Below are 12,708 nucleotides of genomic sequence, written 5' to 3' on the forward strand. Positions count from 1 at the left end.
ATTTAACCAGACACCTTTCCTCTTAGTGCTTTTATTAAATAGCGCATCTGCCTACAATGTATTAATATACCACAGTGGTAAGTAAGTAAGTAAATAAATAATTTATAAATAAATATTAATAATGAACTTTATATTTGAGAAAAAATGTCTAACATTTAAAAAAATAATAATAATAATAATCGAAAAGTAGCTCTGCAGATTTATAGGTGGAGCTACATTAGCTTTAGATTTTTGGACGTGTTTGGACAGACTATTAAATCACTTGTACTTTTGTTTCCATTGAAAGTGAAAGTTACAGATGTGGAACGAAGATGGCCGAGAGCTGTGAAGTACTACATTCCTTCTCCTGCTCCATATGCCTGGATGTTTTGAAGAATCCCGTGACTCTTCACTGTGGCCACAGCTACTGTATGGACTGTATAAATGGCTGCTTCGACCAGGAGGATCAGAGTGGTATTTACAGCTGCCCACAGTGCAGACACACTTTCAACCCAAGACCCGTCCTCAAGAAAAACACAGTGCTGGTTGATTTGATGGTAAAAATGTCTGTGAGAGCACAATCCAACATGCGAGTAAAGGATGAAGCTGGACCAGGGGATGTGGAGTGTGATTTCTGCACTGTGAGGAAGCTGAAAGCTGTTAAGTCTTGCCTGGTATGTCTGGCATCTTACTGTGCCACTCACTTGCAACCTCACTATAAGTCTGCTGCGTTTAAGAGGCACAAGTTGGTCGAAGTGTCAGCTTCCATACAAGAGAAGATCTGCTCCAAGCACGACAAGCTACTCGAAGTCTACTGTCGCAGTGATGGGCAGTGCGTTTGTCTCCTTTGTGTGATGGACGAACATAAAGGCCATGACACTGTCTCGGCTGCAGCAGAGAGAAAAGATAAGCAGGTAATAATATAGTTGTAGACTTCCAACCATCATCCATGCTGTTGTGAATTTCAATTTAAAGTTACTGCTAGAGCTTCTGTTATAGCAGTCATAGGGTTTTAAGGGATTTTTTATATTCAGCTGTATTTCTGTAATTTAAACTTTGATGATTTTGTAATGATGGCTTTTAGAAACAACTTGGAAAGAAGAAACAAATAATCCAGCAAGGCATTCAAGAAAAAGAGAAGCAGCTCCGGCAACTAAGACAGAAAACTAAAGGACTGAAGGTGAAGTTTTGAATCTGTGTTATGTAAAGTTTTCCTTAAAAATCTGTTTCTGCAAAGTAACCAGCATTGTTCCTTTATGTCCTCTTGTCCTATTCTCGTGAAGGTTTTTTGTTACCTCAAAGGAAAAAAAGTGTAATCAAGAATAAATTTGCCACTTCCAAAACGTCATGTAAATTCTTAACAAGATAAAATTATGAAGTTGTCTAGAAATTAAATAAAATTAATTAAATTAAGCCCTTAAACCAACAACTGTGAGATGTTAAATGGAATTTTTTACTGCTCAGGCTTCAAGTGATGCAGCAGTTGCTCAAAATGAGAAAGCCTATGCTGAGATTGTTCTGAAGGCAGACAAAAGGCGCTATGCCGTGAACGATCTGATCAGAGATCAGGAGAAGGCCGCGTTGAGTCGCACTGGGGAGCTTGTGGATCGGCTGGAGAAGGAAATCAGTGAGCTGAGGAAGCGAGAGGACCAACTGAAGCAGCTGTCGCTCACTGAAGATCACATTAATTTCCTGCAGGTGCGCAAACAGTCAAATACGTGGATCATATTGTGTGCAGGGCAGCAGTTAATGATGTGTTTATTGTTTTGCATGTTTACAGCACTGCTAGACCATTTTTGACTGTACAGAACCTGATCTGTCTTCTGATGTGAACATCCAACTGCACACACCTTTCGACTTTGTCACAAAAGCTATTTCTGACTTGAGAGACAAAATGGAAAACGTGGCCAAGAGCATTGCACAAATATCTGAGACAAGTAAGATGAGAAGTTAGCTAAAATAATGCTTAGTAAAATCATGCTAATCATTTTTAATTAAATAGAACAGGAAGTGCTACTTTCAATAATATCATGTTTTGTACTTTTAGTTGAAGTTGATCCTGATCCCAAGACAAGAGAGGAGTTTTCTATGTGTGAGTCATTTGTTTAGTGTACATATTTTTATTCAGTTTCTGTGCTTTCCGTTACTTTGATTTCACTGAGTTAATATTTCCTGACATTGTACTTTTCAGATTCCTGCTGCATAACATTGGATCCCAACACAGCATTTGAAAACCTGTTGCTCTCTGATGGAAACACCAAAGTAACCTGGGCTAAAAAAACCCAGAGGTACCCTTACCACCCAGATAGATTTACCAAATATGATCAAGTGTTGTGCACTGAGGGTTTATCTGGTGTTTGCTACTGGGAGGTTGAATGGAAAGGGCCACGGGTTGAGATAGCCCTGTGCTATAAAGGAACAGAGCTGGAAGAAAGTGGCTTCGGCTACACCGACCAGTCCTGGTGCATTTCTCTTTCTAGTTCCTGTTGCGCTTTTTGGCACAATGAAGTCAAAACTAGAATACCCGTCCCCTGTTCCTCTACAGTGGGAGTGTATTTGAACCACAAGGGAGGGAGCCTGTCCTTCTACAGCGTGTCTGATTCTGGTCAAATGGTGCTCGTTCACAGAGTTCAGACCACATTCTCCCAGCCTCTGTACCCTGGGTTCATGGTCTCCAGAGGAGCCTCAGTTAGGATAATCACACCAGAGTAAAGCGACATCAGAAGCACCAGAATTACATCAGGTGTATCAGTACATGTTTATCACTATTCACAAAGTACTCTTAAGTATAATAATACAGTCTGTTGACTCTTGCTCATTATAGCTAAAGCGTCCTTGTTTAAAATATTTTTGTTTGTGAGGCTAAAGACATTAGGCTAACATTTACTGAACTGAATTTATTTGGCAAGTGTGTTTGTGCACAGAGGTCTGTTGTGTGTATACAGTGTTCAAGAGGGTGCAGTTACATAAACATGCACTAATATATTCATAGAGAAAATCCTCTACAGAAATGTCAATGCTGAGAATTCTTAAACCATTATGTGACTGTTTAATTATGTCGATAAAAGTGGAATTCTTCTTCTCAAAAGACTCATTTCTAAGTGTAATCTTGCAAATACAGATCCATAGAACTGCATTTTAAGACGCTGTTATTATTATTTTTATGGTGCACGGTGGTTAGCACTGTTGCCTTATAGCAAGAAGATCCCAAGTTTGATTCCACCATCTGGCCAGGACCTTTTTGTGTGGAGTTGTCATGTTCTCTGGGTACTCTTGCTTTCTCCCACAGTCCAAAGACAGGCAATTAGAGGGGTTTAGGTTAATCGGTAATTCTAAATTACCCATAAGGGTGACTGCGAATGGTTGCCTGTCTGGCGACCCGTCCACCTCTCACCATATGATAGCTGGGATAGGTTCCAGCCTATCCCAACTACCATAGAGGATTTTATTTGTATTAGAGATGGACCGATCCGATATTACGTATCGGTATCGGTCCGATACTGACCTAAATTACTGGATCGGATATCGGAGAAAAATAAAAAATGTAATCCGATCCATTAAATATCACGAAAGCACCTCACAAAACTTGCAACACGCCGTAACTCACCTCAGAACGTTAGCAGTCGAGCAGTATGCATCACGTGATAGAGCGGCTGTGGCATGCCGGACCTGTCGGTGGTCTGGATAGCATGTGGAGCTTCGCTAGCAACCTGGCATTTCATCTCCGACAAAGTTATCCCCGAGAGAAGTAAAGCAAGTGTGTAAGTCCATCTCTGAATGTTTGTAAAGCATTCCCACGTTAAGCTTAACAAGTGACTGCCTCTCGCTCTCCGGCTGCTACTTCAATCGTGAAACTGCTTAAATGATCAGCTGATCGGCTTTTCTGTCGTGAGTCTCTCTTGTTTGTTTTTGGCCCACTTTGCACCAGAAAGAGCAAACCAGCGGCTGAACAACAGCAGAACGTTTAAGCTTGATAAGCTGTTGTTACAATTTATTTAATATTTCTTTCTACACCAGGATCTTTTTCTACGTAGCTGACGCTGGTAACTGTGCAGGGGCGGATCTAGCAAAGTTTAGCCAGGGGGGCCGATAGGGCATGAACAGGGAAAAGGGGGCACAAAGACATACTTTTCTTTCTTATTCTCATTTAAAATGTCGAGCTTTTAATAAATAATTATCTGACACCCAAAGTTTTAATTTGATGTAAAATGAATAGAAGTCAATTACTGTATATAGTGACTATTAAGTCTAATATATACCCTAGTAAGCTATAGTACTTTTTACTTTGGGAAGGTACCATCTGTGCAGTCTGCAATTTTGTTGAAGAAAGATGTTGAATCTATTTAATATTTCTTGAAAAATAATTGATTTCTGTGCATTTTTTTTCACACTGCATCAAATTAAGGTTGATTACGTCGATTAAGCATCATAAGGTGGCGCGTGAGGGGTGGTTCCTTATTTTTTATTTATTTATGTTTGTTGTTGCTGGGAGTTGGAACCCTATTAGTTAGGTTGCTTAATATTTACGCTAAGTACTCTTTAAAATACCAGAATAGGGAGGATGGTGTAGGTCTAAGTTTATTAGATTGATCAGTATTGCTGAACTATGAAATATTTTTTTTGTATACAGGTATAACAGAATAGCTTTAGTGTAGTTATTGTTTTAAACTTGAGTATGAACTTGCAGACTTGCAAAATGCAGCAAGATATTTAAAAAACAGTTTTGTTGATTAAAAAACACTATCGGATTCATATCGGTATCGGCAGATATCCAAATTTATGATATCGGTATCGGTATCGGACATAAAAAAGTGGTATCGTGCCATCTCTAATTTGTATATTATTTAACCTCTTAGGACCTGGCGTCCACATATGTGGACATCACATTGCAAATTCAAATTTTATTTGTCACACACACACAACCATACACAGTATGACATGGGGGTGAAATGCTTGCTGTACAATGCCCGACCATTAAATGACAGAAGAAAAGTTTTACAATATTTACAATTTACAGTTTACTTCTGTCACGGGCTGAAAGCAGGGACTCAAGCGCAGAGCAGGTTGATGTCTCAGAACACGATTTATTTACACACCCGTGCAATAATATATACAGTGACGGGAAATTCAGGGTTCCAGGGGATTAGGGGAAGGCTCTCTCTCTCTCACGCTCGCTCACGTCCTCACACACGTTCGTACCGCGGGGAGGTCACAGGTCCGGGAAGATAAGCTGGAACAGGGAAAGGGAGAAATCACTCACAAATCACGAAGGCAGGGCGTAAAGGTATAAGACCACGGGAGCTGGAAAGGTAGACTAACGTCAGTAGCGCAATCATCCCGCGATGAGAGGATCTGTGACCCAGCCTCAAATAAGACGGATAATCAGCTGATCGCCAACAGCTGTGAGAGCCAAGGGCGGGAGCCAGCTGTGAGCTCCGCCCAGGCAGAGAGATAGGGGGAGAAAGAGAAAAAGAAAAAAACACAAGTGTAGCCTTGTGAGGCCGGCTGGGCAGGCACGGGGACCATGACAACTACAGAATTTACAAATTAATTAACATTTGGGTTATTTAGACCAAAATACTCAATTTTGCTTTACAAGGGCCTGATATCCACTTACAAGGACATTATACTGCTACTGTTCTATCAAAATTTTAAATGAATATGCTCATATGTGGCTCTTATTTTTCTTAAAAACAAAAATAAAGTAAAAAAAAAAATCTGGTAATTCTTTGTTTTTACATTCATCGGGCCGAATATGTCCAAATATCAAAGAGAAACTAAAAATGCATGCCGTGGAAGAGTTCAGGTCTTAGGAGGTTAATGTTACAAACTCAAAAGTGAAACCAAATTCTGCCAACATAAGAACCAAAATAACAAAAAGGAAATAAACTTATTTAATTGCTTTAAAAAAGGTTTTGCAGCTCACTAAATCATGTATATCTACTAGCGCCCTGTGGTTTGGCCAGAACGTGAAGAATAAACTCTAACTTAGCAAATTACTTTTTTCAAAATAGCCAAAAGGAAAGCAGGGGTTGTTTTACTGACCTGTATCAAAATGGCATTTTTTTCTGAAAGAGAAATAGCTTTGAATCTAGGTAACAGGTCATGACTGCATTTGATGAAAGGCTGATACTTTCACACAAATACTTTCACTTACTTCCAGTTAATGCAGTTATTCTTTAAATCAGAATAGCGGGCATTTATTGTGCTGTCAATGAGGTCTTGAGTGCCCTCCCACTAGGAACAAGCTGCCTTTAAGCCACTCCTTCCTCAGAGAAATAGAAAGTAACTTCTCTTGTGGAGGAAGAAAATGGCTCACGCTGTGGACCTATTTGACTGCTCCGTATGTTTGGGATTATTGGAGGATCCAGTGACTACTACTTGTGGACACAGCTACTGTATGAAATGTATCAATACTTTCTGGGATACAAAACATGACAGTAAAGAAACTTACAGCTGCCCTCAGTGCAGGCAGACTTTTAACAGAAGGCCTGTTTTGAAGAGGAACACCATTCTGGCTAACTTGTTAGAGGAACATAAGAAAACAACCAGACAAGGAGCTGCTCCTACCGTAGCTTCTGATGATAACATCTATGCTGCACCTGGGGATGTGCAGTGCGACCTTTGCACAGGGAGGAAACGCAAAGCTCACATGTTTTGTCAGGTGTGTTTAGCCTCTTACTGTGAGGCTCACCTGGAACCTCATTTTCAGGTGCCACCGCTACAAAAGCACAAACTAGTAAAAGCTTCTACGAGGATCAAAGAAAGCATCTGCAGTCGTCATGACAAACTTCAGGAGCTTTACTGCCGCACCGATCGGCAGTTCCTGTGCCTCATGTGTGCGGTGGATGAACACAAAGGCCATAACACTATATCCGTCACAGAAGAAAAGCAAGAGATGCAGGTTAGTCAGTTTAGTCCCATGTTGTAAACATTTGTTGCACGGCATTTATGAGGTCCTGAAAAGTTTCTGCATTTGTTTAACAGAGGCACCTGGAAAAGACCAAATGGGTAATCACAGACAGAGTGCTGGCTTCAGAGGCCAAAATGGAAAAGCTGATGGAAGCTGCAGGCTCTATAAGAGTGAGTGTTATCCACAAACATAAATATGCATTTGTTTGGTTCAGCAAAGGATTTTTTTGTGTTTTTAAATACATAATAAGTAATAAGTTTTATATCATTTTGAGTGGAAAAAGTATGTAAACCTTAAAAATTAGCAGTGCAGCTAAGGGGGGGGAAATCATTTGTTTTCAGCCAGTGCGATGACAGCTGTGAGTCGGTGCTCTGTTGACATTATTTCAAAAGGTTAGTGGAACTGTTAGAGTAATACAAGATTCATGTTTGGGACTCAGTGGCAGGGGTGAACAAACCTGGCTTAGAATCAATCATTCATTTAATGTAAAAAAAACAAAACAACAAACAGTATTTAAAATTAATAGGAGTATTAACTACTACGTGTCCTAAGCCAAGATGCTGAGCACCAAATTGGTGTGAGAGTTTACAAGTCAGCAATTCAGTCAGTGATTGAGTGTGACTTGTTTAGTTGGCTTGGATCACTATTGTAACAGTCATAGCAGGCAAATAGTACATTTTTCCTACAGGACGCTGCCTGGGAGGTGTGTGATGACTTTGAGCGGGTCTGTGAGGAACGTATCCTGCTGTACACCCACTTCCTGAGGAAGAAGTGCTCTGAGATGAGAGAGAAAGTTGGAGAGGCTGAGAAAGCTGGAGTGGACTGGACCGAACACCACCTCGGGCAGCTGAAGCGTGAAGTGTCTGAGTTAAGGAGGAGAGAGAGTAAAATCTGTCAGCTTTCACAAACAGAGGATCCCATTCAGTTTCTTCAGGTTATGGCTGCTTTTTGATACTTTAGGCTTATGTCTCATTTTGTATCCAGTTTGTGAGGTTAAATATTAATATTAATGTTTCCCTGTGCAGGGCTTCCAAACCCTGGGTGACCTCCCTGTGCTCACAGACTCACACAGAGAGCTTGACAACTTGACAAAGTTCGTCACTGCACAAAAGAATAAAATGAAAAAGATGAGCGACGAAGAAAAAAGGGATCTGACGGATTATTCTGGAAAAATCATCAGTAAGTGTGATCATCTGGGATCATTTGAGATTTTTAAACATCATAACTGTGGTCTCATGTTATTTACTTAAAAACTATGCTTTTTGTGTTTTTCCTTACAAGTGTCAAGAAGGACAAGGCCGCAGGAGGGACGGACAAGGACAGAACTTGTGATGAAATATAAGAGTAAGCATGATGTTAATGACTACAGACATATTTGAGAGCTTAAGCGAGTCCTTCGTAATCAATGAGTTTTTCATTTTCCCTGCAGACTCCAAAATCGAGGTGGATCCTGACACTGTAGCAGCTTGTCTTTACCTCTCTGATACAAAGAAAGAGATATCATGGTGTGACAAGGACCAGGCTCATCCAGATCACCCTGACAGATTCACATACTTTTACCAGGCTTTGTGTAAAAAGGGCCTCAGAGGAAACCACTACTGGGAGGTGGAGTGGGATGGTGGCATAGTTGAGGTGGCTGTGTCGTACAGAGGGATAGATAGAAAGGGTTCAGGGAAAGATTGCTGTTTTGGCCACAATGCTCTGTCCTGGAAATTAATCTGCTCTCCTTCTGGTTGCACATTCTGGCACAATAATCTTCACAAAGGTCAAATTCCTCCGGCTGTCTCCCACAAAGTAGGGGTACACCTTAATTATGAAGAGGGAACGCTGGCTTTTTACAGCGTATCTGGAGTTGAAAGTTTGACACTGCTGCACCAAATCCAGACAACCTTCACCGAGCCCCTCTATCCCGGGTTTTCTGTGGATCTTGGTGCAACACTGAAAATAAGCAACATCTAGCTGGCACGGCTGGCAGCCTTAAGCCAATTTCCCTCGGGATGAATAAAGTGTGATCAATCAATCAATTTTGTGACCGGTTGTGAGTTAGATTTCCTGTTCATGAAGTTCATCCAAAAACAAACTTTTTCAAACTTGTGTTTATTGATCAGATCACTCTAAGTTATTGATAAGGCAGATGTTATTTCGAGGGAAAATAAAACACAATTAAGTGCAATAGCATCAAATAAAAATGACCTTTGACTTCTGACAGCCGTTGGTTACAGCAATGCTGACATTAACCTGCTTGTGACGATTGCCTAATGAGAAATAAAGATATCAGTTTAAAATTGTTGACATTTTTAATTCCCTCTCAATGATTACTCACACAGTGACCGCACACACTGATCATCCCAAAGTAAAGATTGAGAGAAAATGAAATCCATGAAGGATACAAAAACACTGAACATGCTAATGACATCATTGAAAGCAGCATCAGTTTCATGTGATGTATTTGTAGAATAATTATATTTTTAAAAGAGTTTTTACATGAAAATGTGTTTCTATTTTTTACTTCATGTTGTGTCTCCAGTTGTGTGTGAACGTTCGATTAGTTCACAGAGTACAAACAATTCAGCCTCCACGTGCTGAAATAAACCTAAAAGAAAATCAAGTGTGTCAGGTGGCTGGATGGGGAAAAACTGAAACTGATGGCGAACCTGTTGATGAGCCGACGGTGGTGGACGTGTCTGCCATTGAACCAAAGGTCTGTAAGAAACACTGGCCTGGTCTTCCTGCCGGTGTTTCCTGTGCAGGTGGATATGGAACAACCAAAGGATTCTGTCAGGTATGTTTTCTGTGATTTCAGTGGAAACTTGTGTTCTGTTGACAAATGTATAAAAAAAAAAAAGAATATAATCTGACATATTAAAATCCTCACAGGGTGAGGTAATACCAGGATGCTCTGTAGAATCTTGACCACTTTGTCATGGGAATGGGAAGACAACGTAAACATTTTATTTGTACTGTATAATCTGCAGATTCTGACAGAAATCTGCAGCTATCCTTTGAAGCACCGCTCCTCTCTTAAACAGCAATAAGGATCATTATTAGGTTATTTACATTATTATGTAAATAACAAAATAACTTAAAGCAAAAATTGGGAAACGTAAAGTCCGAAGTCTTTATATTAACGGCCATCAGTCAAACGGTTTGTTCTTGGTCTAAACAGAGCGCGTTGTGTGTGACATCTTCTTTTGCGCATGCGGGCCGCTTTGAGCGTTCACACTAGAGCGCGTTTGCTGTCGCATTTTATTTGTAGTGTGAACGAGGAGACAAAAAAATCGGATTTGATCAAAAAATCGGAATTGAGCATTAAGACCTGCAGTGTGAACGTAGCCTAAATGACCTGGAAGCTGTTGCACTGTCTGCACCTGTAAACTCCAGGACACGTTTACAAACAATTTTCGTTGTTATTTGCGCTGCAGCTGCAGGTTAGGGTGGAGTTACTGTGTGTGTGTTTACAAGTAGTTTTAAACCTTGTGATCCACAAAACAGCATAACAGTAAAAGAAGAATTGACTGCGTTACAGTCAGTGCGGGAGCGGCGGCTTTGCTCGTGCGCGATTCATTTGCAGTTTGGACGCACGTGAACATCTCCTGCCCTGATACACAGCAAAATCGCCAGTGTTAAATTGACACTGTGAGTGTTAAATTTAACACTAGAAAAGTGTCTATATGTGTCCACTCTTTTGAGTGTTAAATTAACACTTTTCAAAGTGTTATATTTTTAACAACGAGCTAGTGTTATTTTAACACTGCACAGAGTTAAAAATTAACACTGAGTAACACTGACCAGTGTCAAAAATATTCTACACTGGTGTTAAGTGTTAAAAATTAACACCGAATAGTGTTGGTGGTACTTTACACTAGCCCTGGTGTTAAAAAATTCAACTCTGAATAGTGTTAATTTTCTAACACTAGTGTCAGTCAAATCATTAATACCACCAGATTACAATAAACTCCCATTAATCTCTGATATCTCTACTGCTACAATTAACCCCCAACATCCACCCATTACAAAGAAATACAAGACATTAACGTTCCAAAATACTTTGTATTCAGATACACCACAAGTAAACAAGTCATACAAAATTACAGTATGGGACAATGTACATTTTGTCATCAGTGCCATTTGAAAATTGCCTATCATAAGGTCTATAGTACACCAGATCATCTACAGAGATCAGTGCAAAGACATCTAATCCATCCTCAATAACAAATGCATTTAAGTGATCATTGAAATATACTGTTGAGACCTTACAAGTTAGAAGATAAGTATTGAAATCGCTAACAATTATACTGACAATCTTACTGAACAAAGGCATCTCATTTTCAACACCAGAACAAACATACATCCCAACTTGATATTCTGTACCATAACTTTTGACCCAGGAAGTTGTAGAAACAATAGAAGAAACATCAAACATTTTATTCAGTGCTTCACTGCCTTTTAAGCTGCTGGCCAAGACTTCATTAATGGGGCCGAACTGTAATCTTTTAAAATAAAAATTTTCAAAATGAAAGGCTAATTGATTCTGATGTTTTTTTACTAGTGTTTTTGTGATATTTTTAAAGTTCTTTACAGATCTTTTGAAGAACTTGTGCTTTGCTTCAAATCTCATGCACCACATATGTATGAGTGGCCCAATTTTTCTAATGCAGCGTGGGTAATGGATCATTAGGTGGTGCTTTGGAATCAAATTCCGTTCTGGAAAGAGAGATTTGAAAGCCTTGTGATGATCGGCAATCAGATGTTTCAAATAGCAAGTCATGCCATGAGTTATAATGGGTGAAAAAACAATGTTCACAATTTGAACTAACAAAAGTAGCAAGTTCCAATGTCCATCATTTCTGCAAACGATATCTCCAAAAATCAATGGGCTATTCCGCAAAAGACACCATGACTGCACAGCATTAAGCCCAAGATCTTTGCTGTTGTCATCCAGTTTTAGCCCACCTGGCCTGTTCCTTCTCTGTGCATATCCGTAGTTAAAGCTTATAATTCTCTGTGACAATGAATTCAAGGATATCAAAGAGGTCTTAATCAAGTACTGAAACACAAGCTTTAACTCATACTGCACCACTCCCTCTAGTAGATCATGCATTATGTCTACAGCATAGTTGTCTGAAATATGGAACAGCCGAAGTGAATTGAGTAAACAATTTCTTTTTACACCAAATGTTGAGGCCAAAGCAGGATTTTGTTGAATGGCACCACAGTGTTTGTAATGAAGTTCTTTGGAACGCAGTGTTAAGCCTACATGATCTTCACTAAAAACTGACTGCAACTCTGTCTTATCAGTTAAACAAAATCTACAACAATAGTTTGCACTAAATGATTCAACAAAACCAAAAATGCTATGTAAAGCCAAGTTGTCACCTGTAATCTGAAAAAGCGAACCTCTCACAGGTGTGGCTGAAAAGGGCACTTGCATTCCTTCAGTCTCTAAAATCTTTAGATCATCAACAAGTGGCTTTAGGATAGGATCAAACCCATATTTTTTTAAGTCTTCTGAATGAAAAAGGGCTACAAGATGAATGTTCATCACCACAGAATTTAACTCTGGTGGCAAATTTCTCAAAACAAAATAAATACAACCAAGTTTGTGCACCCCCTTTTTTGAGCCTAAAGGATTAGCAGTTTCAAAATCGTCATAGTAGAGCTGGATCTGGAGAGCATGTTCTTGTTGTGAGAATAAACTGTGATTTTTGAAGTAGGAGCCGTCATTTAAATCTCTGTACAATCCCTCCATGTTTAGTTTTTTTTTCTGGAAACTGCTACAAAGTTCACTGTTTCGAAACATAGATGAAAGGGATCCC

General features: G+C 39.6%; 1 protein-coding gene and 1 pseudogene across 1 annotated transcript; both read left to right on the forward strand.

Annotated features, from left to right (window-relative positions):
* The first annotated feature begins 311 nt into the window (after positions 1-311).
* On the forward strand, positions 312-2,691 carry LOC146627615 (E3 ubiquitin/ISG15 ligase TRIM25-like; annotated as a pseudogene).
* A 3,598-nt stretch (positions 2,692-6,289) lies between these two features.
* On the forward strand, positions 6,290-8,851 carry LOC146627616 (E3 ubiquitin/ISG15 ligase TRIM25-like). Its single transcript, XM_085357250.1, has 6 exons — positions 6,290-6,883; positions 6,967-7,062; positions 7,581-7,826; positions 7,918-8,071; positions 8,174-8,236; positions 8,322-8,851. The coding sequence occupies exons 1-6, from the start codon at positions 6,290-6,292 to the stop codon at positions 8,849-8,851; spliced, it is 1,683 nt and encodes a 560-aa protein (XP_085213376.1).
* The last annotated feature ends 3,857 nt before the right edge of the window (positions 8,852-12,708 follow it).

The sequence above is a fragment of the Diplotaxodon limnothrissa genome, linkage group LG7 (genome assembly GCF_057381915.1).
Source record: "Diplotaxodon limnothrissa isolate DT_005_m linkage group LG7, D_limnothrissa_male_GT1.1, whole genome shotgun sequence".
Classification (NCBI taxonomy): Eukaryota; Metazoa; Chordata; class Actinopteri; order Cichliformes; family Cichlidae; genus Diplotaxodon; species Diplotaxodon limnothrissa.

Bases quoted from the DNA above. Each gene is read 5' to 3' on its own strand.
- LOC146627616 (XM_085357250.1), top strand. From the start codon at position 6,290: ATGGCTCACGCTGTGGACCTATTTGACTGCTCCGTATGTTTGGGATTA. The intron at 7,063-7,580 runs GTGAGTGTTATC...TTTTTCCTACAG, and splicing joins AAGCTGCAGGCTCTATAAGA to GACGCTGCCTGGGAGGTGTG. The intron at 8,072-8,173 runs GTAAGTGTGATC...TTTCCTTACAAG, and splicing joins TTATTCTGGAAAAATCATCA to TGTCAAGAAGGACAAGGCCG.